This window comes from Podarcis tiliguerta (genome assembly GCF_965153285.1).
Source record: "Podarcis tiliguerta genome assembly, chromosome: Z".
Lineage (NCBI taxonomy): Eukaryota > Metazoa > Chordata > Lepidosauria > Squamata > Lacertidae > Podarcis > Podarcis tiliguerta.
Genome location: NC_139553.1, coordinates 45,864,495 through 45,888,073, shown reverse-complemented (window position 1 = coordinate 45,888,073; position 23,579 = coordinate 45,864,495). Strand labels below are relative to the sequence as shown.

The 23,579-nt window shown below is 44.3% G+C and overlaps 1 protein-coding gene across 1 annotated transcript in view; it reads left to right on the top strand.

Annotated features, from left to right (window-relative positions):
* The first annotated feature begins 4,988 nt into the window (after positions 1-4,988).
* Positions 4,989-23,579, top strand: part of LOC310669018 (transmembrane 9 superfamily member 2-like) — a 48,801-nt gene continuing 30,210 nt past the window's right edge. The window contains exons 1-6 of the mRNA XM_083422471.1: positions 4,989-5,341; positions 12,779-12,846; positions 13,534-13,627; positions 14,611-14,738; positions 14,968-15,097; positions 19,031-19,158. Coding sequence (XP_083278597.1) covers positions 5,195-5,341; positions 12,779-12,846; positions 13,534-13,627; positions 14,611-14,738; positions 14,968-15,097; positions 19,031-19,158 — 695 coding nt within the window. The 5' untranslated portion in view covers positions 4,989-5,194. The remainder of the gene's footprint in view (positions 5,342-12,778; positions 12,847-13,533; positions 13,628-14,610; positions 14,739-14,967; positions 15,098-19,030; positions 19,159-23,579) is intronic.

Genomic DNA, 23,579 nt, shown 5'->3' with positions numbered 1-23,579 from the left:
TCTTACCATACCCAGAAAACCCTCCACACACACTTAGGGCATGAGGCAATGAGCTCAAGAAAGCCCTTTACATAGATCGTCGCACCAAGCATAACATATATTTTGTTAATAAAGACTCGGCTTCCTTCTTATACTTGAAACCTGTACCAATACAAACAAAGGCTTGTGAATGAACTCTGTATTTGCATGTTACCACATGAGGACCAATGAGGAGTGTTGAAATTTGACAGTCAGCCAATAGCGTGTAAGCAAATAGCGGCCTCTAGTGGACAGACACGTTTCCCTCATAAACTGCCTTTCTCTTACCATTCTGCAAGGTAGCTCAGCTCGAGCTTTTGCCCGCTTGAGTAAACAGCTGAGCGGCCGCCTGCTGCAAGAACAATGGACTTATTATATTAAAAACCCATTACCTGCTTTCGATAGCTCAAAAACTGTTACATTGTTAGGCAATGAAAGGTCTGTAGGCAATGAGACAGTTCAACGCATCATCAGAGATCTACAGCATCTCCTAGACAATGACAGTTCTCTTTCTCAAGCTCTGGGAGGAAGACCTTTCATTGCCTACAGACAGCCACCCAATCTTAAAGCACTCCTCACCCACAATAATACAGCAACCAGACTTAACACTGGTACCAGAGCCTGCAATAAACCCAGATGCCAACTTTGCTGCCACATACACCCGGACAACACCATTACTGGCCCCAACAACATCAAACATACCATCTCAGGACTATTTAATTGCTCATCTTCTAACATTGTAAAGGTAAAGGTAAAGGTACCCCTGCCCGTACGGGCCAGTCTTGCCAGACTCTAGGGTTGTGCGCCCATCTCACTCAAGAGGCCGGGGGCCAGCGCTGTCCAGAGACACTTCCGGGTCACGTGGCCAGCGTGACATTGCTGCTCTGGCGAGCCAGAGCCGCACACGGAAACGCCGTTTACCTTCCCGCTAGTAAGCGGTCCCTATTTATCTACTTGCACCCGGGAGTGCTTTCGAACTGCTAGGTTGGCAGGCGCTGGGACAGAACAACGGGAGCGCACCCCGCCGCGGGGATTTGAACTGCCGACCTTTCGATCAGCAAGCCCTAGGCGCTGAGGCTTTTACCCACAGCGCCACCCACGTCCCTCTAACATTGTATATGCCATCAAATGCCAGCAGTGCCCTTCAGCTCTCTATATTGGACAAACAGGACAAATCCTACGCCAAAGGATAAATGGGCATAAATCTGACATCAGGAATCACAAGACAGAGAAACCAGTAGGAGAACACTTCAGTCTCCCAGGACATTCTATACAAGATCTCAAAGTAGCTGTCTTATTACAAAAATAAATAAATTCAGGAATAGACTGGAAAGAGAAGTTGCTGAATTGCAACTTATTACCAAACTTAAAACCATGGAGAGACCTGGTCTGAATAGAGACATTGGATTCTTATCTCATTATACATATATACACATACATTATACATATATAAAGCTATTTTTAGCCATCTCACCCCTTGCTTATTCCTGTAAAACCAATTGCAGACGTTAACAGTCATCAACAGGTTTACCACACCTATCAGCCAATCACCCATTCCCACCACCCTTCTGAATAATACCCCTCCCCACCCTCTCACTATATATAAGCGTCTGGTGACTTCTGTTTCAGTGTATCTGAAGAAGTGTGCATGCACATGAAAGCTCATACCAATAACAAACTTAGTTGGTCTGTAAGGTGCTACCAGAAGGAATCCATCCCCTTGATCATTGCCCTTTTCTGAGCCTTTTCCAGCTCTACAATATCCTTTTTGAGGTGAGGCAACCAGAACTATAACAGTTCTGTGCAGAACTATGCAGTTACACCAGAGGTTTTCTACCTTCTTTGAGTCCGCAGCTCCCTTGACCAACTACATTCTTTCTGCTGCACCCCTGTGGGGCTCAGGAGCCCAGTTCTGTCACCCCTTGCCTGAAGAGCTGGCAGCCTCTCACCCTTTATTGAACACCCTCCCTTGTGGAGCCTTGTCTCCTCTCCCCTCTCCTTGGGAGTCCTCTGGGCAGCTGCTGCTGCCACCCCAGTCTCTGAGCTGCCCCCTCCCCCAAGAGAGGTGTCCCCAGCGATTTGGGACTTGTCTGTCCATTCCCAACAGCAAGGGCTGGTGGACTAGCTGGCTTGGCTCCCTCGCCTGCTTGCTTACTCCAAGGCCACCTCAGCTCCTGGCAACCAGCACCCCCTGGCCAGCCCCAGAGACACCATTCACCTGCGGAACTTGTAGCCAGGGCTGCTGCAATAAACAGCTGTGCAAGCCTTTGGGAAGCAGAGATGTGAGAGGGCATCAGAGGAGGGAGCGAAGGAAAGAGGGACAAAGACTAGTGTTGCCCACAGCACCCCTGACCATCCTTCAAGGTGCCCCAGGGTGCCACGGCACACTGGTTGAAAACCACTGAGTTACACCGTAGTTTTGTATGGAGGAGGAAGCTGAAACTCCTCTCCCCTAAGTAAGACGACAGGATGATGGGGGCTAGCTGAGACCAGATTGAAATTAATGGGGAATTGCCCCATTTTCCTTAATGGACTAGTCTTCACTGGCTGGCAGGTATATATTAGTATCATTCCCCCACCCCAGAATAGAATTGTAGAGTTAGAAGAGGCCAATTTAGTTCAGGGGTCGGAAAGGTTTACCGGCCGTGGGCCAGATCACTCCCACGGAGATTGTCCGTGGGCCGGACTGGCGCAGTGAGATGCCGGAAATCGCATATGTGCAGAAGTGATTTTCGGTGCCTGGACATGCACAGACGTGATTTTCAGTACCTGTGTGTGCGTAGATGCGATTTCCTGCGCCGCTCAGTGAGTTTAGTGCAGCATGCAGGGGATTCGCCAAGTGGGTGGCTCGGTTCGGGGGCAGTTTGGGGGCCGGTAAAACAGTCTTCGTGGGCCGCATCCGTCCCATAGGCCGCACGTTGCCGACCTCTGATCTAGTTCATCTAGTCCAACTAGATGTTTGCATATATAAGTACATGTGGCATGTAGTGAGAAACCTGCAAGCACAAAGTACTATCCTGTCCAGTAGTTACCAGCAACTGATACTGAGAATCACCGTCCAGACTAAAGCTGTGGTCTGATATCCATTTACTAAGGAGTAAGCCCAAACTGAATGGGATTTGCTGCTAAGTAGACATGACTAGGATTGCAGTACCTCACATTCCTTTTAGCATCTTAATAACATCCACATCACCAGATGCCTCGAGTTGGTTCCTAATTCTTAATTTCATACAGCCCAGTCCTGTGAATCCTTAGGTCTGTACTCACAAAGGATAAGGCTACCAATTTCTACCAGCCATGAAGGCTATGCTCTGCCTCCACTGTTGGAAGCAGTATGCCTCTGAATGCCTGCTGCTGGGCATCAGTGTTAGCAGATCTTGCAGGTTGGGTGAATTGGATTGAAAAGATTGCTTACTCTGGAATTCAAAGGATTTATTCACGCAGGAACTATTTGCAGGATGAGTGGAGATGAGAGAGAGATGGCAGACATCTTGCCTCAACAAACTGGGAGAGAACAACAAACAATAAATGGGTCCACTTTTTGGGGTGGTATTCACTTAAACGAAGCAAAGACTACAAACAAATGCTGGCTAGATTGCAAGACAAACAGTGCCCTTGTGGGGCTTCGAGTAGCACATGTGTAAACTAGAATGTGTTTGCTTTTCTTCAACACTCACAAGTGTGTGTGTGCTTGTGTGTGGCAAGATGCAGTCCAAATAAGATTGATTTTAATTGTGGTGTGGGAAAGTTTTAAACAAATACTTAACTTTCTCATTATGAGACTGCACATGTCTCTGGGGGTAAGCCCAATTGAGTGCAGTGGCACTTGCTTCTAGGTAAACATGTGATGTGCCTTTTTTTGGCTAGATAATGTCATGTCAGGCATCTGCTGGTGAGAAGCTCATAAGAACCTCAGATGAGCCTTCTGGATCAGGCCAATGGCCTATCTAGCCCAGCATTCTGTTCTCACAGTGTCCAACTAGGTGCCCTTTATGGGAAACCAGGCAAGATGGGACCTGAGCACAAGAGCACTCAGTGGCAGAGCATAGCCTCCATCATGACTAGTAGCTCCTTTTGGTAAGAGGACTGACTGCCCACCTAGAAATTATTTTATTAACTAAGAGTTATACAGTGGTACCTTGGGTTACATATGCTTCAGGTTACATATGCTTCGGGTTACAGACTCCGCTAACCCAGAAATAGTACCTTGGGTTAAGAACTTTGCTTCAGGATGAGAACAGAAATTGCGCGGTGGCAGCGCGAGGCCCCATTAGCTAAAGTGGTACCTCAGGTTAAGAACGGTTTCAGGTTAAGAACAGACCTCCGGAACAAATTAAGTACTTAACCCGAAGTACCACTGTAAAAGGCAGCAGGTACATTATAAACCACACACACAAAACAAATCAGTCAGGAGCAGATGCTGGATGTTGTCTTGACATGCCTTCTCTTCCTCTCACTTATGGGACAGTTGATGTTAAATGGGCCATAGATACGTATATGCACATACACATCTATGTAAATACAGTAAATACGTACAATTTAAATGTGCCTATTTCTATACAGTATATCTATCACATTTATTTATACTTGCTCCAATAAATTCAGGAAAGAATGCATGGTTCCCCTACATGTATTATTATATATTATATACTATATTTTGACACCTAAGTATTAGCATGTTAATATTTGTGTAAATAATTATACGGTGCGTAATTTTAAATAATTTTGCAATACACACACACACACACACACACACATATCTATATTTATATCTTGTATAAAATTATACCAGTCTGTGCAAAAAAAGAAAGCAAACGTAAGCGGTGTGGGGGTGGGAGGAAGAAAGCTCCTCCCCCTTTCCACCCTTCTCTCGTCGCAAAGGTTTTGGACAAGGAAGGGGGCGGGGCAAGATGCCCTCACCCAAGATGGCGTCGGCGGCGTTGTGTTCTGGTCACGTGTTCACACTCCCCTCCGCTCCTCCTTCTCCTACTCCTCGAGCGCAAGGCGATTGTGACGAGGCCGCCGAGGAAGGCCCGCCCCGCCCGAGCGCTTACTTCCCCCTCCTCCTGCGCGTGCGCTCTCTCCACCCCGGCTGGGCTTCCCTTTCCCCTCAGTGCCTAGCAAAAGAGCGGTGGTCGCCGGCCGGTGGTCGCGGGAAACAGCCGGAGCCGCCACGATGAGGAGCAGAGCGCCGCCGCCGCCGCCTCTGCCTCTGGTTGTTCTGCTCCTGGGGGGCTGGGCGTCCCTGTGCGGCGCCTTCTACCTGCCGGGCTTGGCTCCTGTCAGCTTCTGCGACGAGGGAGGCGAGAAAGCCGGATGCAAGGTATGTGGGAGAGAGGGAGGGGGGTCGAGAGGAGGAGCCCCTTCCTCGGGGTGGGGGAGGGGGGCACACACCGAGCCCCTCCCCTTCCCCCAGGTGTACACCCCCTCTTAAGCTTTTCTCCTGGGTGGGAAGAACCCAAATAATTCATACCTAGTAGTAGTAGTAAATTCATGTGTATATATGTTCCTCTATAATATATTCATTTTCCCTGACAAGGGGCTCAAGGCATCTTACCGATAAAAGCAGAAACAGATGAGAACCTAGGAGGAAACGATGGTTGTTGTTTTTTTAATCATTAAATACCGATAGAACGAGCATTTAAATTCACACGCACACATTGGGAGCTTGACTGGCAGAGCTTTTCCGGGTAGTGCAGGACCCCTTTTTTTACCCAGTCTGGTCTGAAGGAGTCGGCAGGAAGGATGGAGTTCTCTCCTGAGGAGTTTGCAAAGCATTTTGAAGGGTGAAATCGCTTTTGCATCCCCCGGGAACTTTGACTCTGCTGTTAGAGCAGATGAATCTCAAGGGGTGTCCAGAGCACCATCCAGTCCTGCTGTGTTGGATGAGTTTCAGTTGGTCAGCCATGGGCAAGGTGCTTGGGTCAGCCAAGGCGACTGCTTGTGCTCTGGGCGCTTGCCCCCATTTGTCCAGCTGTGCCCCTGTGTGTACAAGGACAGCTTAACTTCCGTTGTCTGTCCTCTGCAAACCTCTAGGCTGGATTAATAATAATAATAATAATAATAATTTTATTTATACCCCGCCCTCCCCAGCCAAGGCCGGGCTCAGAGCGGCTTACAAGCAATAATAAAAACAAGATGAATGATTACAACTTAAAAACAAAAGTAAAATACAACATTAAAATAATGGAACATTAAAATATTAAAATGTAGCCTCATCGCAGGAGGAGAAGGAAAAGAAAAAAGAAAGAGAGGGAGGGAGGGAATCAAACTGGCTCCAAGCCAAAGGCCAGGCGGAACAACTCTGTCTTACAGGCCCTGCGGAAAGAAATCAGATCCTGCAGGGCCCTGGTCTCATGAGGCAGAGCGTTCCACCAGGCCGGAGCCAGAGTTGAAAAGGCCCTGGCTCTGGTTGAAGCCAATCTAGCTTCCTTAGGGCCTGGGACCACTAGGGTGTTGTTATTTATGGACCTTGAGGCTCTCCGTGGGGCATAGCAGGAGAGGAGGTCCCGTAGGTACGAGGGTCCTAGGCCGTGGAGGGCTTTAAGGGTCAAAAGCAGCACCTTAAATCTGACCCTGTACTCTATCGGGAGCCAGTGCAGCTTGAAAAGCACTGGGTGAATATGCTCCCATGGCAGAGACCCCGTGAGGAGCCTCGCTGCAGCATTCTGTACCCACTGGAGTTTCTGGGACAGCTTCAAGGGCAGCCCTGCGTAGAGCGAATTACAGTAGTCAAACCTGGAGATGACCGTCGCATGGATCACTGTGGCCAGGTCGGGGCGGGAAAGGTAAGGGACCAACTGCTTGATGCGGCGAAGGTGGAAAAATGTCGCCTTGGCCGTTGCTGTAACTTGTGCCTCCATGGAAAGGGAGGCGTCAAGGATTACACCCAAACTCTTAACGGAAGGCAATGACACTAATTGGGCCCCCGCAAGAGAAGGGAGTTGGTCCCTCATCCCCATGCCATCCCGACCTAGCCATAGGACCTCTGTCTTCGAAGGATTTAGTTTCAATTGGCTCCCACAAAACAATCCACTGTTTACTGATTACTGTAATGCATTATTATTATTATTATTATTATTATTATTATTATTATTGCTGCCCCTGAAGACTGTTCAGAAACTTCAGCTGGTGCAGAATTCATTGGCCAGGTTACTCACTGGGGCAAAACACCTTGAGCATATTACATGAATCCTGGTTCAACTGAACCGGCTGCCAATTACGTAGTTTCTGGGCCCAATTCACCTCTTCCCATGGCATATTAACCAACTGGGACCCTTTGATCATTCTGAGGCCCTTCTCATGTGCATCCTCCATGAGAGGTCAGGAGGGTGGCAAAACAATAATGGGCCTTTTCTGCAGTGGCTCCCTGTTTGAGGAATGCTCTCCTCAGGGAGGCTCACCTGGCACCTTAATTATGTATTTTTAGGCACCTGGTGAAAACACTTCTTTATAAACAGGCCTTTGGCTGATTAACATTCTATGGACTATTAAATGTGCTTGTGGGAGGGGGGTTATTGGTTTGTTGTGCTTGTTTTCTTATGTATTTTGTGTTCTCATTTTGTATATTTGTGTTGTGAGCCAGGCTGTGATCTTTGGATGAAGGGCAGTATACAAATTTAATAAGTAAAATGTATTCAGGGTACATAGGTGTGCACAGTGCTTTACAGAGTGGATAAAAATCAATGATTATTTTTTTTAAATCAGATTTTTAAATTTTAAATGGGATTTTTTAAATTTAAATAGGTTTTTTTTATTTAAATTGGATTTTTAAAAATTTAAATCGGATTTTTAAAATGCTTTGGGAGGAAAAATCTTTCTAAAGATAGTTTTCTATTTAAGTTACATTATAGTCCAAAGGCTATTCATCAGGAAATAAGGATTTGTTTTAAGTTTTTCATGTGTGCGCCAGGCTCCCTAGGGTTGCGCAGAGCTTCCTGATGCCTGGAGAGCGAGAGGGGTCGGTGCGCACCGACTCCTCTGGCTCTCCAGGCTTCAGCGATAGCCTGTATTCGGCCCATAGGACGCACACACATTTCCCCTTCATTTTTGGAGGGGAAAAAGTGAGTCCTATAGGGCGAAAAATACGGTAATTATTACCTCCAAGTGTGGGGGTGGAGCAACTGATAGACTTATCCTGAATTTGTCCAAACCTCTTTTATTGCCTTCCAAGTTGGTGGCCATCGCTGCCTCCCGTGGGAACGAGTTCCATAGTTTAACTGCGTGCTGCGTGAAGAAGCATTTTTATCTATCCTGAATCTTCCGACTTTCAGTGTTATGAGAGAGGAAGAAAGTCCCAGTATAAAAAAAAACTGAGAGAGGCAAAAGTTGTTGAGCTTTTTTAAAGGGGGGGGGGAGGCTAACCATTAACTACGACGCTAACAACTGCACAAAACAATGAAGCCAACTAACTTTGGAAGAAGACTAAAAAGGATCGCACTTACAACATGCCGTAGGGACAGAGCGAGGGGGGCGGGGCGGAAACATTCATTATGCATTGCTTTTAATCCTGCAATCGACCGCTATCACCTGGGCGTCTACCTGTCAATTGGTGCTGACAAGTTGGACATCACTGCTCTATGCCATTCATAATTTTATACACTTCGATCATGTCAGCTCTTGCCTTTTCTCTAAACTAAAAAGTCCCAAAAGTCACCTTCTCTTCATAGGGGAATTGCACTTGGTTGCCCTTTTCTGAACCTAATTTACCTCACACAGCTCTGTTGTTATTATTGCTATTGTTATTTTATTTATCAGTTGCTTCCTGTGAAACATCTCAAAGTGGTTTCACAATGTGGTAAGAACATGTTGCTATGAGTTTGGTTGAGGGGGAGACTTGCCATAACCTCTAGAATAGATCATGGGTAGGCAAACTAAGGCCCGGGGGCCGGATCCGGCCCATGGGTGGTCTGGGAATCAGCGTGTTTTACATGAGTAGAATGTGTCCATTTATTTAAAATGTGTCTCTGGGTTATTTGTGGGGCCTGCCTGGTGTTTTTACATAAGTAGAATGTGTGCTTTTATTTAAAATGCATCTCTGGGTTGTTTGTGGGGCATAGGAATTTGTTCATTTTCCCCGCCCCCAAAATATAGTCTTGCCCCCCACAAGGTCAGTGGACTGAAAAAGTTTGCTGACCCCTGCTCTAGATGCAGTAAAGAGCTAGAATTTGAGCAAACTCATAAGTTCATAAAGGAAGCAAGGTTTGGTTAATTAAAAAGCCAAGCATTTTAGGATCACAAGCCCAGGCAGCTTTACACAGCTAGCTGGGGATAAGCCAAGCACAGCTCTCTCCTGATTGAAGTGCAGAGTGTTTGATGATCGGGACATTTGCAGGGAAACCAAAATGCTTGTTTACAAAGCTTGTACTACTGTATGCTTGTGAAAAATAGACCACTTATAAATGCCATCTCCAACTCCTCAAAAGATTCCATCAACGGTGTCCCTGAAAATTTTTACCCATCACTTGGGAAGACAGGCGAATATCAGTGTACTGGAAGAAGCAAAGATCACCAGTGTTGAAGCAATGATTTTTCAACATTGCTTTTTTGTTGGACTGGTCATGTTGTTTGGATGCCTGATTATCATCTTCCAAAGCAACTACAGTACTCTATTCCAAACTTAAAAATGGAAAGCACAATGCTGGTGGTCAACAAAAGAGGTTTAAAGACACTCTCAAGGCAAATCTAAAGAAATGTAGTATAAATAGCGATAATAGCGAAACACTGGCCTACAAGTGCTCCAGCTGGAGAACAGACTTTACGAAAGATGTCATGGACTTTGAAGACGCTCGAACTCAGGATGAAAGGGAGAAATGTGCTTAGAGGAAGGCATGTTTGGCAAATCCTCACCGTGATCAACTCCTGCCTGGAAACCTATATCACCACTGTGGAAGGACGTGTGGATCCAGAATTGGCCTCCACAGTCAGTTATGGGCTCACTATTAAGATTGTGTTCATGGAAGACAATCTTACTTGGCTAAGGAGTGATTGCCAAAGAAGTAAAAGAAGAAACTGTAAGGTCTGGACTCCCTCCAACTAAACTTGGGTGTAAATATGTGAATGACATATTTCTTAAAGCCAAGACAGCTTGTGCTGTGTCTTGATTCTCAAAGAAACACAGATCCTGTGTGAGTTCTTAGAACCTCCTGGAATCTTGCTACCACTCAGCTGAGAGTGAGGGGTGGTGGCATCCAACTTTTGCAGCAATATATAAAGCAGTTGCATTATATAGAAACTATTTCAGATTCAATATAGGCACTGACTGGGATAACAGCCTCCACTTGGAAGGCTTGTTTTAAGAGGCAAGTAGGTGCCGAAAAAGCAATAGAGAAAGTGCCTATCTGAGATGTAATGGGAGCGAGTTCCAAAAGGGGAGGTGCCACCACACTAAAGGCCTGACTGACATTGCATAGAATAGCCCCCCTGAAAGGATGCTATCTGCAGGATGTCCTCTTTTGCAGAACACAGTGATGGCTTGGGCATGTAAGGGATGAGATGGTCTTTTAGGTATCCTTGTCCCAAGCTGTATGAGACTGTGTACTTCAAAGCCAGCCCTTTGAGCCTTCCCGTGGAGTTGATTATCTGCCAGTGCAATTTTTTCAGCAGCAGCATAACGTGATGGGGATACTCTGCTGCAGAGAGTGAAGGAGCTGCTGCATTTTGCACTGGCTGCAGTTTCCAGGTTGACCTCAAGGGCAGCTCCACATAGAGCACATTGCAGTAATCCAATCTGGAGGTTACCTAGACATGGATGGCAGTGGCCAGGCTGTTAAATGAGAGAGGTAGTGTAGTTGCTGAGAGACTGAATCTGGTACTCCCTAGTTTGTATCTTGTCTCTGCCGTGAAGCCTTGAGGTGGCGTTCCTTAACCATTGCTTGCTTGCTTGCTTTATTTATTTATTTATTTGAAGTGTTTCGCCTTGCTCTTCAGCTGGAGAAATCTTCCAAAGCAGCTTACAAAGATTGATAACAAGGCAGTGCCAGCATTCAGGCTTTCATTGTAAAGGACGCGGCTCAGTAAGAAAAGGGATGGGGGGGGGAGCACACTCAGGTGCTAGTTTTTAGTTACAGAGCTTTTGTAAGGATCAGGTGAAAAGGAGAAACTGTTTAGGGAGAGGAGGAACCAAAAGTTTCAGGTGTCTCAGCAGAATTGGTGGAATGGGCTTCTTTACCTTCTCTCTCCCCCTTACATAGACTAATTTAAGAATTTAAATAATTATTTGTAGCAATCAGTTCTTTAAGGAACTGAATATTTTAATACATATTTTTAAAGCATTGTTACCTACTGTCTTTATGTGTTTTATCTTGTTTTTTGTTACCCACCTCAGAAACTTGGCTGAAGGGCAGCTTATGAATATATGAATAAAAATCCTGGTTCTTCCTTTCATTACTTTCCTTTAATAAGCTACCTGAATTTCCTCTGTATGCTACTGATACAGGAAGCAAGGCTGTATTTGTTTTACTACAGCAATTCAGCGAGAGTAACTGGTTGTGCTGGTACCAGGGGAAAAGGAGCCACGTGACCCCCCCCCCCAAAAAAACCTATTTGAGGTTTCCCCCTCTTTTATTCCCAGGCTACTTCTGGCTTCAGATTTATGCCAATGTAAATTCTGTGCATCATGGTTTCACGAGAGGCATTATATGGTCAGGTGGATTGGAAGACTTCGTTTCAAATTATGTCTCTGCTTTGGGCCCACAAGGAAAATTCTGCTTATAAGAACATCGGAGCACAGCTGGATGGATCAGGCCAATGGCTCATCTAGTCCAGCATTCTGTTCTCATGGTGGCAGACAGGGTGCCTGTAGGAAACCCGCAAGTGGGACCCAAGCACAAGAGCACTCTGCTCCCCTGAGATTCCCAGCAGCTGGTATTCAGAGGCGTAGTCCCTCTGACATGATCCCTGAAGCTCATTAGTCTGTCTGAAATGGGAATGCTTACAAATGACCTGCTAGTTAACTGTGGGAGCGCACAAATAAATACAACAAGATGCTGCTTGTGCAGAAGAACAGGGATGGGGAACCTATGGCTCTCCATATGCTTTTTGGGCTCCCAGTTCCCATCTGACTCAGCCAGCATGGCTGGTAGTGGGAGTCGTAGTCTGGCAGCATCTGAAAGGTCAGAGATTGTCCACCCCTAGCCTAGAATTGTCCATCCTTAGATTGTCCATCCCTAGCCTGGGGTTGTGGTGTGGCTCGGTTGGCTGGTAAAGTATGCACATAGGATAGCATTTCCAACAGTGAGCCTGCCTGGTGCCGCCTCATTTGCCTGCACTGCCTCTCTTTTGTGCATCCATGGAAATAAAGGCACTTATTCCAGCCAGGCATGAGCACTTAAGGAGTGCGTAGCATGGCTTGGGGAGAGTCCCAAGGGCCTGATTGGCTTGGCAGTTTCCTAAGCACTCAGGTATTGGACTTGACTCATTGTGATTGCACACAGAAATAATTAAATTTACTGTCTGATCTAACTGTATTTATTGGGCACAAGATCCACTGATTTCAATAGGATTTGCTTCCTGTTAAACCTGCTTAGAATAACATCATTGTGCAGAAATCCTGAGTACACTTATTAGTGAGTAGGAGTCATTGAACTCAGTGGGATTTACTTCTGAGTAAACATGCTTAGGATTACAGTGTTGGGATAACTTCTTTAGAACTGTTAAGTGTGGAGAATGCTCTAATGTTCTTTAATAACTTTTTAAAAATTCTGTCTTGGATTATTACATTCAACTCAAAATGTCTAAATCAGCTTTTCTGTTCTTCTAGTCAAAAATAGAGCTGTTTGTGAACAGACTGGACTCGGTTGAATCAGTTCTACCGTATGAATATGATGCGTAAGTATATCCAGATACCATTAAGCCAGTGTTTGCATTTCCCCATTAAAAAGTTTTTTTAAGCAAAGTGTCATCTAATTTGCAGAGTGTTCAGATGATTGCTAACTGAATGGTAAAACTTCTTTGGAATAGTTTGCATGGGTAAATGATAGGGGCAGAATTGGCTTTGAGATGATTTAGGGGTCTAGCCAACACCATCTGACAAACGGTGGTTTATGAGTGACCAGAAACCGTGATTTGAAACTATGGTTTTGGCAAACTGTGGTTTAACTTTGCATCCAAACCAACCAACTGTGGTTTGGGATGTTACTCCCTGTCAGAGCCTACTGCTTGGGAAGGTGTTCTCAGTGAAGGTTGGTGAAGAGAGTTAGTACAGAAATCATGATGTGCCTGTACATTAAGGATATACATCATGGTTTGGCATTAGAACTATAATGAATGAAAACCATGTTTTGTGTTGTATCTACAACATAATCCATCAGTTAAAAAACGCTTAGGGCAAGGACGTGGAACCTGCAGCCTCCAATTGCCATCTTTCCCAGCCAGCATAGCCGGTGGTCTGGGATGATGAGAGGTGTAGTCAAAGAACAGCACACCACATGCTTGATTTAGATTAGAACCTAGTTACAAGTGCAATTCTTGTAATGCAGAGTAGAAACAACCTTCTTCTTCTTTGTTTGTTCATAGTTTTGACTTTTGTCAAGATGCAGAAGAAAAAAGGCCTTCAGAAAATCTTGGACAAGTCTTGTTTGGAGAGCGGATAGCATCATCGCCCTACAAGGTTCATGCAACTTTTCAGTATGATTTGGATGACTCTGTGTGTGTGGTGTGTGGCTAAATGCTGAAGGCTTGTTTGTTTTGGTCTGTAGTAGAGATGGGAAGGCCTGAACCCCCCCCCCCAAATGGGGGGAAAACCAGTTCCCCACCCCCCGTTTTTTCCTGAAGCCATTTTCTTGAAGCTGAGGGCCTTCAGGCAGTTCCCTCATTTCGAGAAGCAAAGCTACAGGGAACTAGGCAGAGGGCCTTCTCGGTAGTGGCGCCTGCCTTGTGGAATGCCCTCCCATCAGATGTCAAAGAAATAAACAACTAACTGATATTCAGAAGTTTTTAATGTGTGACATTTTAGTGTATTTTTGGTCTTTGTTGGAAGCCACCCAGAGTGGCTGGGGAAACCCTGCCAGATGGGTGGGGTACAAATAATAAATTATTATTATTATTATTATTATTATTATTATTATTATTATTATTACTTGTTGTACTTTGAGTAGCTTTAGATGTGGCTTTATGTCCCTCATTTTGTGTTTAAAGCTTTTTAAAAAAGTATTTATTTGTATCCTGCCCAGAGAATTTTTTGTTGTGGGGTAACTTCCATGGCCTTCTAATTGTATTTTTTTTTTAAAAAATCAGTTAATTAATTTTGTGTTTTCCTTTTTTAGCTTAGGGATTGAAAACTTGCTTTTGAAAGGGAAAGCAAGGATTCTCTGAAAATACCTATATGGTTGCATGCATTGCACCTGGAATTTGCACAGGGGTGTGTTTGTGTGTTTGGGGGAGCAGGAGGAGGGAAGAGATTTCAATTTGGGAGCAGTGAAGATAAAATAAAACTGCACAGAATTCATAAAGGTGTTTAGATGTTAAATGGCACCTTTTAAGTTAAGGGTTGGTCTAATGATGATTACAAAAGTGTAATTTTGAATGAAAGAAAATGTGTCATTTCCAACTGCATGGAGTAAAAATGTTAAAACACTTCTCTGCTTATATCAGTTTACATTTAAGAAAAACCAACAATGCCAAGTGGCCTGTATGAAGTCTTATGACCCGGAGAATGCAAATGACAAAAACAAGCTGGAATTCTTGAAGAAAGGAATGCGGTTGAATTACCAGCATCACTGGTGAGTCCATAACATTCTGTGAAATCAATAGTCTCTGGAAGGAAGGAATGGAAATTGTCTATCGAGATTTGAAAGATACCCCAAATTTTGTCCAATACTGATTTCATAAAAGAGAGCGAAGTAATTCACATGCAATTCTAAAATGCATTTTAAAAGCAAATGTGACAATAAACTTGAGGGCGTTTCTGACTCTTAACAGAATTATCTGCATGCAATTTTTCTTGTATAGGATTATTGATAACATGCCAGTGACTTGGTGCTACGATTTTGGAGAATTACATAAATTCTGTAATCCAGGATTTCCAGTTGGATGCTTCGTGGCTTCAGATGGCAGAGCTAAAGATTCCTGCACTATAAATGTAAGTGGTCAGGGTGCATTTCCTTAATGTTTTCTGATAAGGTATTAGATATAGACCTCTGGCATTTTTTAGAATCCCGTGAAGGTTGAGATGCAGCACCAAACCTTGGAGCAGTGTCTGAACTCACAGTGTCCTTCAAAACGTGGTCTAGAAGCGGCCACCAAATAACCCTGGAAACCATTGGATGAAGCTGGCTTGCAGAGCAGAGCTTGAACAAAGTGGCTTGGCATTAAAACTGAACAGGAAAACAGTGATTGGGATGTTGCTCTGCCCTCAGTGGCTATTGTGTGGTATAGCGCCTGGGAATTCTCGGGGGAAAGCGAAACAGTAAGACTCTTTAGCATGCTTGCACTTTTTGAACACAAACCATGGCATGAAGTCTAAACTATGCTTAACAAAAGGCAGTCTCTACCACGAAATGTAACAATGGTCACCAGTTTGGATGGCTTTTAAAAGGGATTAGCTAAATTAATGGATTATAAGACTGTCAGTGGCTTCTACTCACAATGACTGCATAGCACCTCCAGAGTACGCTCAGAATGCCAGCTGCTGGGGAGCACACATGGAGAGGATGCTGTTGTGCTCACGTCCTGCTTGCAAATTTCCCATAGACATCTGGTGAGAACAGGATGTTGGACCAGATGGGCCTTTCGTCTTATCTAGCAGAGCTGCTCTTGAATTCTTGTGGCTTGGCGTTGGCTGTGTTTTTGTGTCACACTAAATCATGGTTTAGCAAGATGGGTGGCTTGTCTTTGACATTGACCATAGTTGGGAATAAACTGCAGTTACTTGGTTACGTTACATGATAAGCCAAGATTCAGGAAACCGAAACTATACATTGCAAAAATCACCTTCCTTGTCATGGGTGGAGTAGGAGGGGGAGTGTATGCGCCCAAGCTTCACAGCGGCTCTTTCCTCCTCGTGCATGCTGCACTAATCTTGTTTGCCTCCCCACCACTGGCATGTGGCCCTTGGAATATTGCCCATGATAGAATGTGGCCCTCAGACTGAAAAAGTTCCCCCACCCCTGCACTAAATGGTGGTTTAGCTGGTTGTGCAAATGTTATGCCTGAGACATGCCTTGTCGGTACGTGCAAAAACTCCTGCTGAACAATTAAGAAGATATATGATGGGGGAAGGAAATACAAAATGTGTGTCATGAAGGATGAGTCTGAGCATGTTTATTTGGACTGGTTGCCAGCTGTGTATTGAAGGGCTCAGTTGATTATCACTTGCTGACTCTTGATTTTGATTGAATTTTTGGCCCTCTAAACATAGCCAAAATTAAATAATCAATGAGAGCCTTTAATTAAAGAGAATTAAAAATAAATGTAGGCTACAGATTACAAGATAAAGATAAAGAAAGTAGACAAGAGAATATCAGCATCTGTAACTCAGCTGGGAATGACAATAACTCACTGGTAGAGCATCTGTTTCACATGCAGACAGTCACAGGTTCGATCCCTCATATCTCCAGATAAGGTTGGTAGAGACTGCTGCCTGAAACCCTGGTGACCTGCTGCCAGCCAGTGTAGGCAGTGCTGAGTTAGATGGACCCAATGGTCTGACTCTGTATAAGGCAGTTTCCCATGTTCCTATCACGATCATTACTATCGCATTTAAGAATTGCTTCCTATGAAGGACCTCAAAGCAATTTACAGTACAGTGGTACCTCGGTTTACGAACTTAATCCATTCCGGAAGTTGATTCTTAAACTGAAACTGTTCTTAAACCGAGGCATGCTTTCCTTAATGAGGCCTCCCACCCCTGGTGCCCTTCTTCTGTTCGGCTTCCATTCTTAGACGGAGGTAAAGTTCGCAAACCGGGACACTATTTCCGGTTTTGCGGAGTTCGTAAACCGAATTGTTCGTAAACAGGGCTGTTCTTAAACCGAGGTACCACTGTGCTGTAAAATCATGTAAAACAGTTACATATATAAAATAATTTTTTTTTTTTTGCATATAATAGTTAAACAATAATGTAAAATCAGTTTCAAATCTGACAGAGATGCCAACTGAGATAACAAAACTCCACTTAGAAGGCTTGGTGAAAGAGGTAAGTCCTCAACAAGCACCTCAAAGACAACAGAGACAGCATCTAGAATCATAGAATTATAGAATCATAGAGTTGGAAGAGACCACAAGGGCCATATGCAATGGGAAAAAGGCCCAAAGGGTAGGCGTCACCACATAATAGGCCCATTAACAATATGGTACAGAACAGACCTCCTGATAAGATGGTAGCTGCAGGATTCCCTCTCCTGCAACACAGGGTTTGATTGGGGTCTATATGGAATGAGATGATCTGTTAGGTGTTCAAAGCTCGCTCCGTCATGGAACCAAAACCACCCTTTGCTAGTCTGGTGCCCTCTGGATATTGGCATCAGCTGCAGCCAACATGACAGATACCTAAAACATCTGTCTAAAACTGCCAGAGGGTCTCTGGTTGACCTAAAATATCTGAGCAGAGCTACATTTCACTTTCCCAGCACTTTCACTTGGGAACAGTTTGGCCGTAAAATAGAAAAGCAGTTTTGATTCCATGGCTAGCTCAGATGCTGTGTTGTTTGCTCCTGTGTGTTGTTCTGCCCATCCCAGAGTATGCATTATGTGCCCACAAGTAATGTGAGAATTAGGCGATGATGGTTCAGGTCTTGCAGAAGAATTCTCAGTAGGTATTGCTGGGCATTGGAATATCTACAGGAAGAAAGGGCTGTTTAATGTCTCTTTGTACAGTGGCAAATTTCATTGGCTATAAAGATATTATTGCATGTTATTATTATTATTAACAAGGCATAGGACCAAGAAAGCAATCAATGATGGTCACAGGGGAACACATTGATGGGGATGTATACTAAAAGTTTAATTTGCAAGGATAGTTGAGTGCATTTTTATTTCCTTTGCTTTGGAGCTGCGTCCATGAAAAGTAAACAGCAGATAACCAGCGTCAAGTAGTGAGAGTGTAATTAAATATATTTGTCGGTAGGTTTTCAGAGATTGAGAGACTCATTCTCCAAAGTAGGTTTTTATAATAATAATAATAATAATAATAATAATAATAAATAATAATAAAAAATAAAAGTACAGTGGTACCTCGGGTTACATACGCTGCTTCAGGTTACAGACTCCGCTAACCCAGAAATAGTACCTTGGGTTAAGAACTTTGCTTCAGGGTGAGAACAGAAATCGCGCGGCAGCAGCGGGAGGCCCCATTAGCTAAAGTGGTGCTTCAGGTTAAGAACAGTTTCAGGTTAAGAACGGACCTCCGGAACGAATGAAGTACGTAACCAGAGGTATCACTGTACTTGAAGCAGCTTTCTGAAATTGTCATTTCTCTTCCTAAAGTTTCTACAGAAGACTTCCCAGAGTCATCAGCTTTATTGCATTAGCCTGGAAAAGGCCATTGTTCTCTTAGAGGAACTGCAGCCACTATTCCAAAGCCCACCCTTTATATGCCAGAAACAAAGGGCTGCTTTACATATTGCATTGGAAATTAACAGTGTGTGTTATTGGGTAAGGCTGGAGGTGCATGAAAAAGTAGAGCCTGAACAGTTGAATGGAGGAGAAGAGTGTAGAGTGAATGAAATGGGTAGTGCTTCCTAGAAAAGCATCTGTGTTTCCGGAACTTGTTTCTGATTTCCTTGAACCTTCAGTGCGACTCCAAAGGTTGGATCTATCCACACAAGATACAGACACAAGATACACCACACATTTAAAGCGCATGACTGTTTCTGAAGCATCCTGGAAACTATAGTTTGTTCTGGGTGCTGGGAATTGTAGCTCCATGAGGGGTGAATTCCTAAAATTCTTGGGATTCTTCTTTTTTATTAAAAAAATTAAGCTGTATTTAAAAATTTGAATAAATAATACTGAAAATAATAATAAATCCTTTTTAGGCATTTAATGGCTCTATTTCTCTCCCCCACACCCCCAGTCTGAGTTCAACAAGAAGAATACCTACTATCTTTTCAACCACGTTGATATTACGATCACGTACCACAGTGCGCAGAATGAGAACTGGCTCGGAGCTCGCCTGGTTACAGCTCGCTTGGAACCCAAAAGGTAACTGCTGGGCACTTGACAATTTACGGCGTGTCAGTTCACAGGCAGATACTATTCGTACTGAGTTCCGTTTTGGTTACCTGCTCTATTTGGTGTTGGGGTGCTAAGCAGAACAAGACGCCTGCAACATGCACCTGCTTTCTTATGCAGTCGCGACCTTTCGCAGGTGGGGAATAATAAAGAAATGGAGAGTAGGGGAAGCCCACAGTTCCCTGATTTCCATTTATTTATTTTTCCTTCAAGCCTTTGCATTCACAGAGTCTACTCAGGCTTTAAGGAGGCGGCGAGAGGTCCCTCGGAGCATTCCACTTTTTGTGCTCCTGCATTGTTCTTTACCCATATATATGTTTGCTTTCCCGCTTATGCTGGATACTTAATCTGTTAAAATCTGTCCTTAAGGAAGTGCAGACTCAAAACACTCTTCATCCTGTTCAAATCTGCTCAATGGATGTACGATTTGAATTTACCGTACAGTGGTGGTTCTTAAAACTGTGATCTGTGGACCACTGTTGGACCCTCAATGTTGTTCAGGTGGTCTGTGCTGTGCCTGTGGATTTGTGGTTGAAGGTGGGAGACAGCACATTCATTAGAGAATTATGGAATTGTAGAGTTGGAAGGGATCCCAAGGTTCTTCTACGCCAACCCCCTGCAATCTCCGCTAAAGCATCCATGACAGCTGGCCATCGAACCTCTGCTTAAAAACTTCCAAAGAAGGAAAGTCCACATTCTCCCGAGGGAGACCATGCTGCTGTCCAACAGCTGTTGCTGTCAGAAAATTCTTCCTGGATGTTTAGTTGCAATCTTCTTACTTGTAGCTTGAAGCCTTTGGATTGGGTCCCACCCTCCGAGCTTGCTCTGTTTTCTGTGTGACCGTCCTTTAGATGTTGGAAGATGGTAATCATATCTCTTCTTAGTATTCTCTTATCCAGGCTAAACATACCAAATTCCCTCAACCGTTTCTCATACATAAGGCTTGGTTTCCAGACCCTCAATCATCTTGTTTGCCCAGCTTGTCAGTATCTGTAAACTGAAGTGCCCAGAACAGGATATAGCACTCCAGTTGTGGTCTAACCAATGCAGAATAGAGCAGTATATTGATCTGGATGCTATACTTGTGTTGATGCAGCCTAGAAGAGCATTAGCTTTTCTTGCTGCTTTTTTTAAAAAAAACAAAACTGGAATTTTATTTACAACATAACACAACCCCTCACCGCCCAAACACATTAAACATGAACATAACATACAGTGAACATAACATACAACAATACAAACAATCAAATAGAAGACTTACTTTATCCTGTATCTGGCCTCCTTATTTACTTCTTATAAACTGTGTCCTTTATGAATAATTATTAAGTTTTTTCTAGTTATAACTTTAAATATCCACAAAGTTTCCTGCAGACTTTAATCAAAACAAATCTAGGTATGTATTTTAGGGCACTGTTTTGTGAATTGTTCTCTGCATTTCCCCCTTGCTTTTTGAAACTTTTGTCTAGTGTGATCTCTAGTGTGGTCTCTGTTAATCTAGACAGTTCAATATACTCTAACAGTTTATTCCTTTTTTGTTGGCACAGTTTCTTTTTTCCAGTTTTTAGCAATTAGGATCCTTGCCGCTCCTGTGGCATAGAGGAATATTTTCTGATCTTCTCTTGCTATGCCTGTGTCCATTATCCCTAGTAGAAAAGCTTCTGTATTTTTCATAAAGTTATACTTAAACATTTTTTTAAGCTCATGATACACTGTGTTCCAGAAGCTCTTGATTTTTTCACAGGTCTTTTCTTGCTGCTTTATCACACAGTTGGCTCATGTGAAACTTGTGGTCTACTAAAACCCCCAGATCCATTTCACTTGTACTACTGGCAATCCAGGTGTCCCCTATCTTATATTTGTGTCGCTGGTTCCTCCTGTCTGAGTGCAGAACCCCATTTATCACTATTGAAGTTCATTTTTATTAGTTTTGGCCCATTTCTCCAATCTCCAATCTGGGATTCATCTGTGGCATTAGCTACTTCTCCCAGGTTTTATGAGCATCCCCTCAATTCCTTGGTTCAAGTCATTTATAAAGACACAGAATCCTGTGCCACTCCACTTCTCCCTTTTTTCCAGGATGATGAGGAACTAATAGCGAGCGCTCTTTGGGTTTGGTCAGTCAACCAGCATGTTGCACCAAATACTCGTATTGATTTTTAATGGTATTTTCGATTGCTTATTTTATTTCTCTTATTGTATTGCAATCTGAAATCTATGGAATGCATCCAAATGCATTATATAAGAAGGAGGGGAAGCTGCGAAAATGTAATTAAAAACCACACAGCCTTTAGTACAGCTCATTATGATTGCTACAACAAGGCAGAAAAATCATTAAGTGATCCACCAAGAGTCTCAGCAATTTTCAGGTGGGGAAAAAACGGGTTTGGGAACCACTGCCCTCCTGAATGGCTTGCAATAACTGTTTTGGGGTAATGCATTCCACAAGGGGGCATAGTTAAGTTTTCTTTCACTGCCTTGTTTCTACCCATTTCTCATTCTCTAGTGTTTGTCTTTATGGGAGGCACCGTGAGATTTTGTGCTCAAAAAGAGGTTGAAACACATTCTTTCTGTGTGTATCTACAATATCTATCATCTATCTATATCTATCATCTATCTATCTATCTATCTATCTATCATCACAAAACGGATGTTTGCTGCCACACGTAGTCTGAAGATATATTGTAAGAGAATGGTTCGAGGTGCTTGAAAATACGGGTTGCTTCACCTGCAATGCCTGCAATCTTTTCTCCCTCCATTAGGTGGTCCTGTAGTTCCTTGTAAGAGTACTGATCTACTTTGCTCCAAGGGAAGGAGATGGGTTAGAGTGAAAAAGTTAGCCCTTTCCTTTGGAATTGAGCTTGACCTGGCCTGTGTTTCTCCTGTGTTGCTGTCAGTGGCATTGAACCTGCTCTGCAAGTAGCGGGAGGGCACTGCTGGCAAAATGTGGATGGAGTTGCATCTTGTAAAGGTAAAGGTAAAGGTACCCCTGCCCGTACGGGCCAGTCTTGACAGACTCTAGGGTTGTGCGCCCATCTCACTCAAGAGGCCGGGGGCCAGCGCTGTCCGGAGACACTTCCGGGTCACGTGGCCAGCGTGACATTGCTGCTCTGGCGAGCCAGAGCCGCACACGGAAACGCCGTTTACCTTCCCGCTAGTAAGCGGTCCCTATTTATCTACTTGCACCCGGGGGTGCTTTCGAACTGCTAGGTTGGCAGGCGCTGGGACTGAACAACGGGAGCACACCCCGCCGCGGGGATTCGAACCGCCAACCTTTCAATCGGCAAGCCCTAGGCACTGAGGCTTTTACCCACAGCGCCACCCGCGTCCCGCTGGCAAAATGTGGATGGAGTTGCATCTTGTAAGGCTTCTCAAATCACAATGAAGATTGCTTTTATTTTTTTAAGCTCTGCATTCTGGAAACTTAGCATTAAACAGCAGTGGGGAGATATTCAACTGTTTGATCCAACACCCCAGCAAACTGGGAAAGGGCCATAGCTCAGTGACAGTGCTTTGCAAGCAGAAGATGTCATGTTCAGTCCCTGGTGTTTCCAGGTTGAGCTGGGGATGCTCCCTGTCTGAAATTCTGGAATACCATTTGCCAGTCATTGTGGACAATCCTGAGCAAGCTGAACCAGGAGCACGAAAAGCTGCCTTATACCATGTTCTGGCTCCCCAGTTTTGGAAGCAGCACCAAAAATAAATTAGATGCAATGCTGGTTGGGCAAAGCTCTGTGCCCTGGTGGGAATGCAGATATCCCAATCATCAGATCAAAAATGGCGGTGGGGGCAATACCTCCCCCCCCCAGCCAATCTGCATGTGTCAGCTGAGGAGGGTGGGCTGTACGTGTGTCATGAGAACGTGCGTGCAAGATTGTGGAGTGGTCACACCCTCCGCTTTCATGTGCTGCTTGGCTAAAAATAAAACTAAAATTGGCCAGCCTTGTTTTACAGCTATTTCAAGGAAATAACTGGCAGCAAAACATTAACTGAGAGGGTTGAAATCTGTAAGTGTATAATGGGTCCAAAAGAGCTCTTATAGTAGCTGTTCCCAGGCTGTCGGTGCTGACCCACAGCTCCTGGAGGACTGTTGAGAGAGCATTGTTTCTAGGGCTCAGCCTCAAGAGTAGCCTCCTTAGGTTAAACTCTGCTCTGTTCTCCCTGCCCCTTTAGTTGGTCTGCTTCCTGTGTCTTGAAGCTCCTTGCCAGAATGATGGGGAAGGGGTGTGAACTAGATACCAGATACCAGATGGGTAATGCGCATTAGGAGCCACGTGGTCCAGATTCTACCATGGTCATTTCCCTTCCCTTCTGACAACTCTCTGATGTCAGAAGCAGCTCCACAGGTGTTGCTTTTTCTGCAGGTCTGCAGGGATGGTGAAAGTTGCATCTTG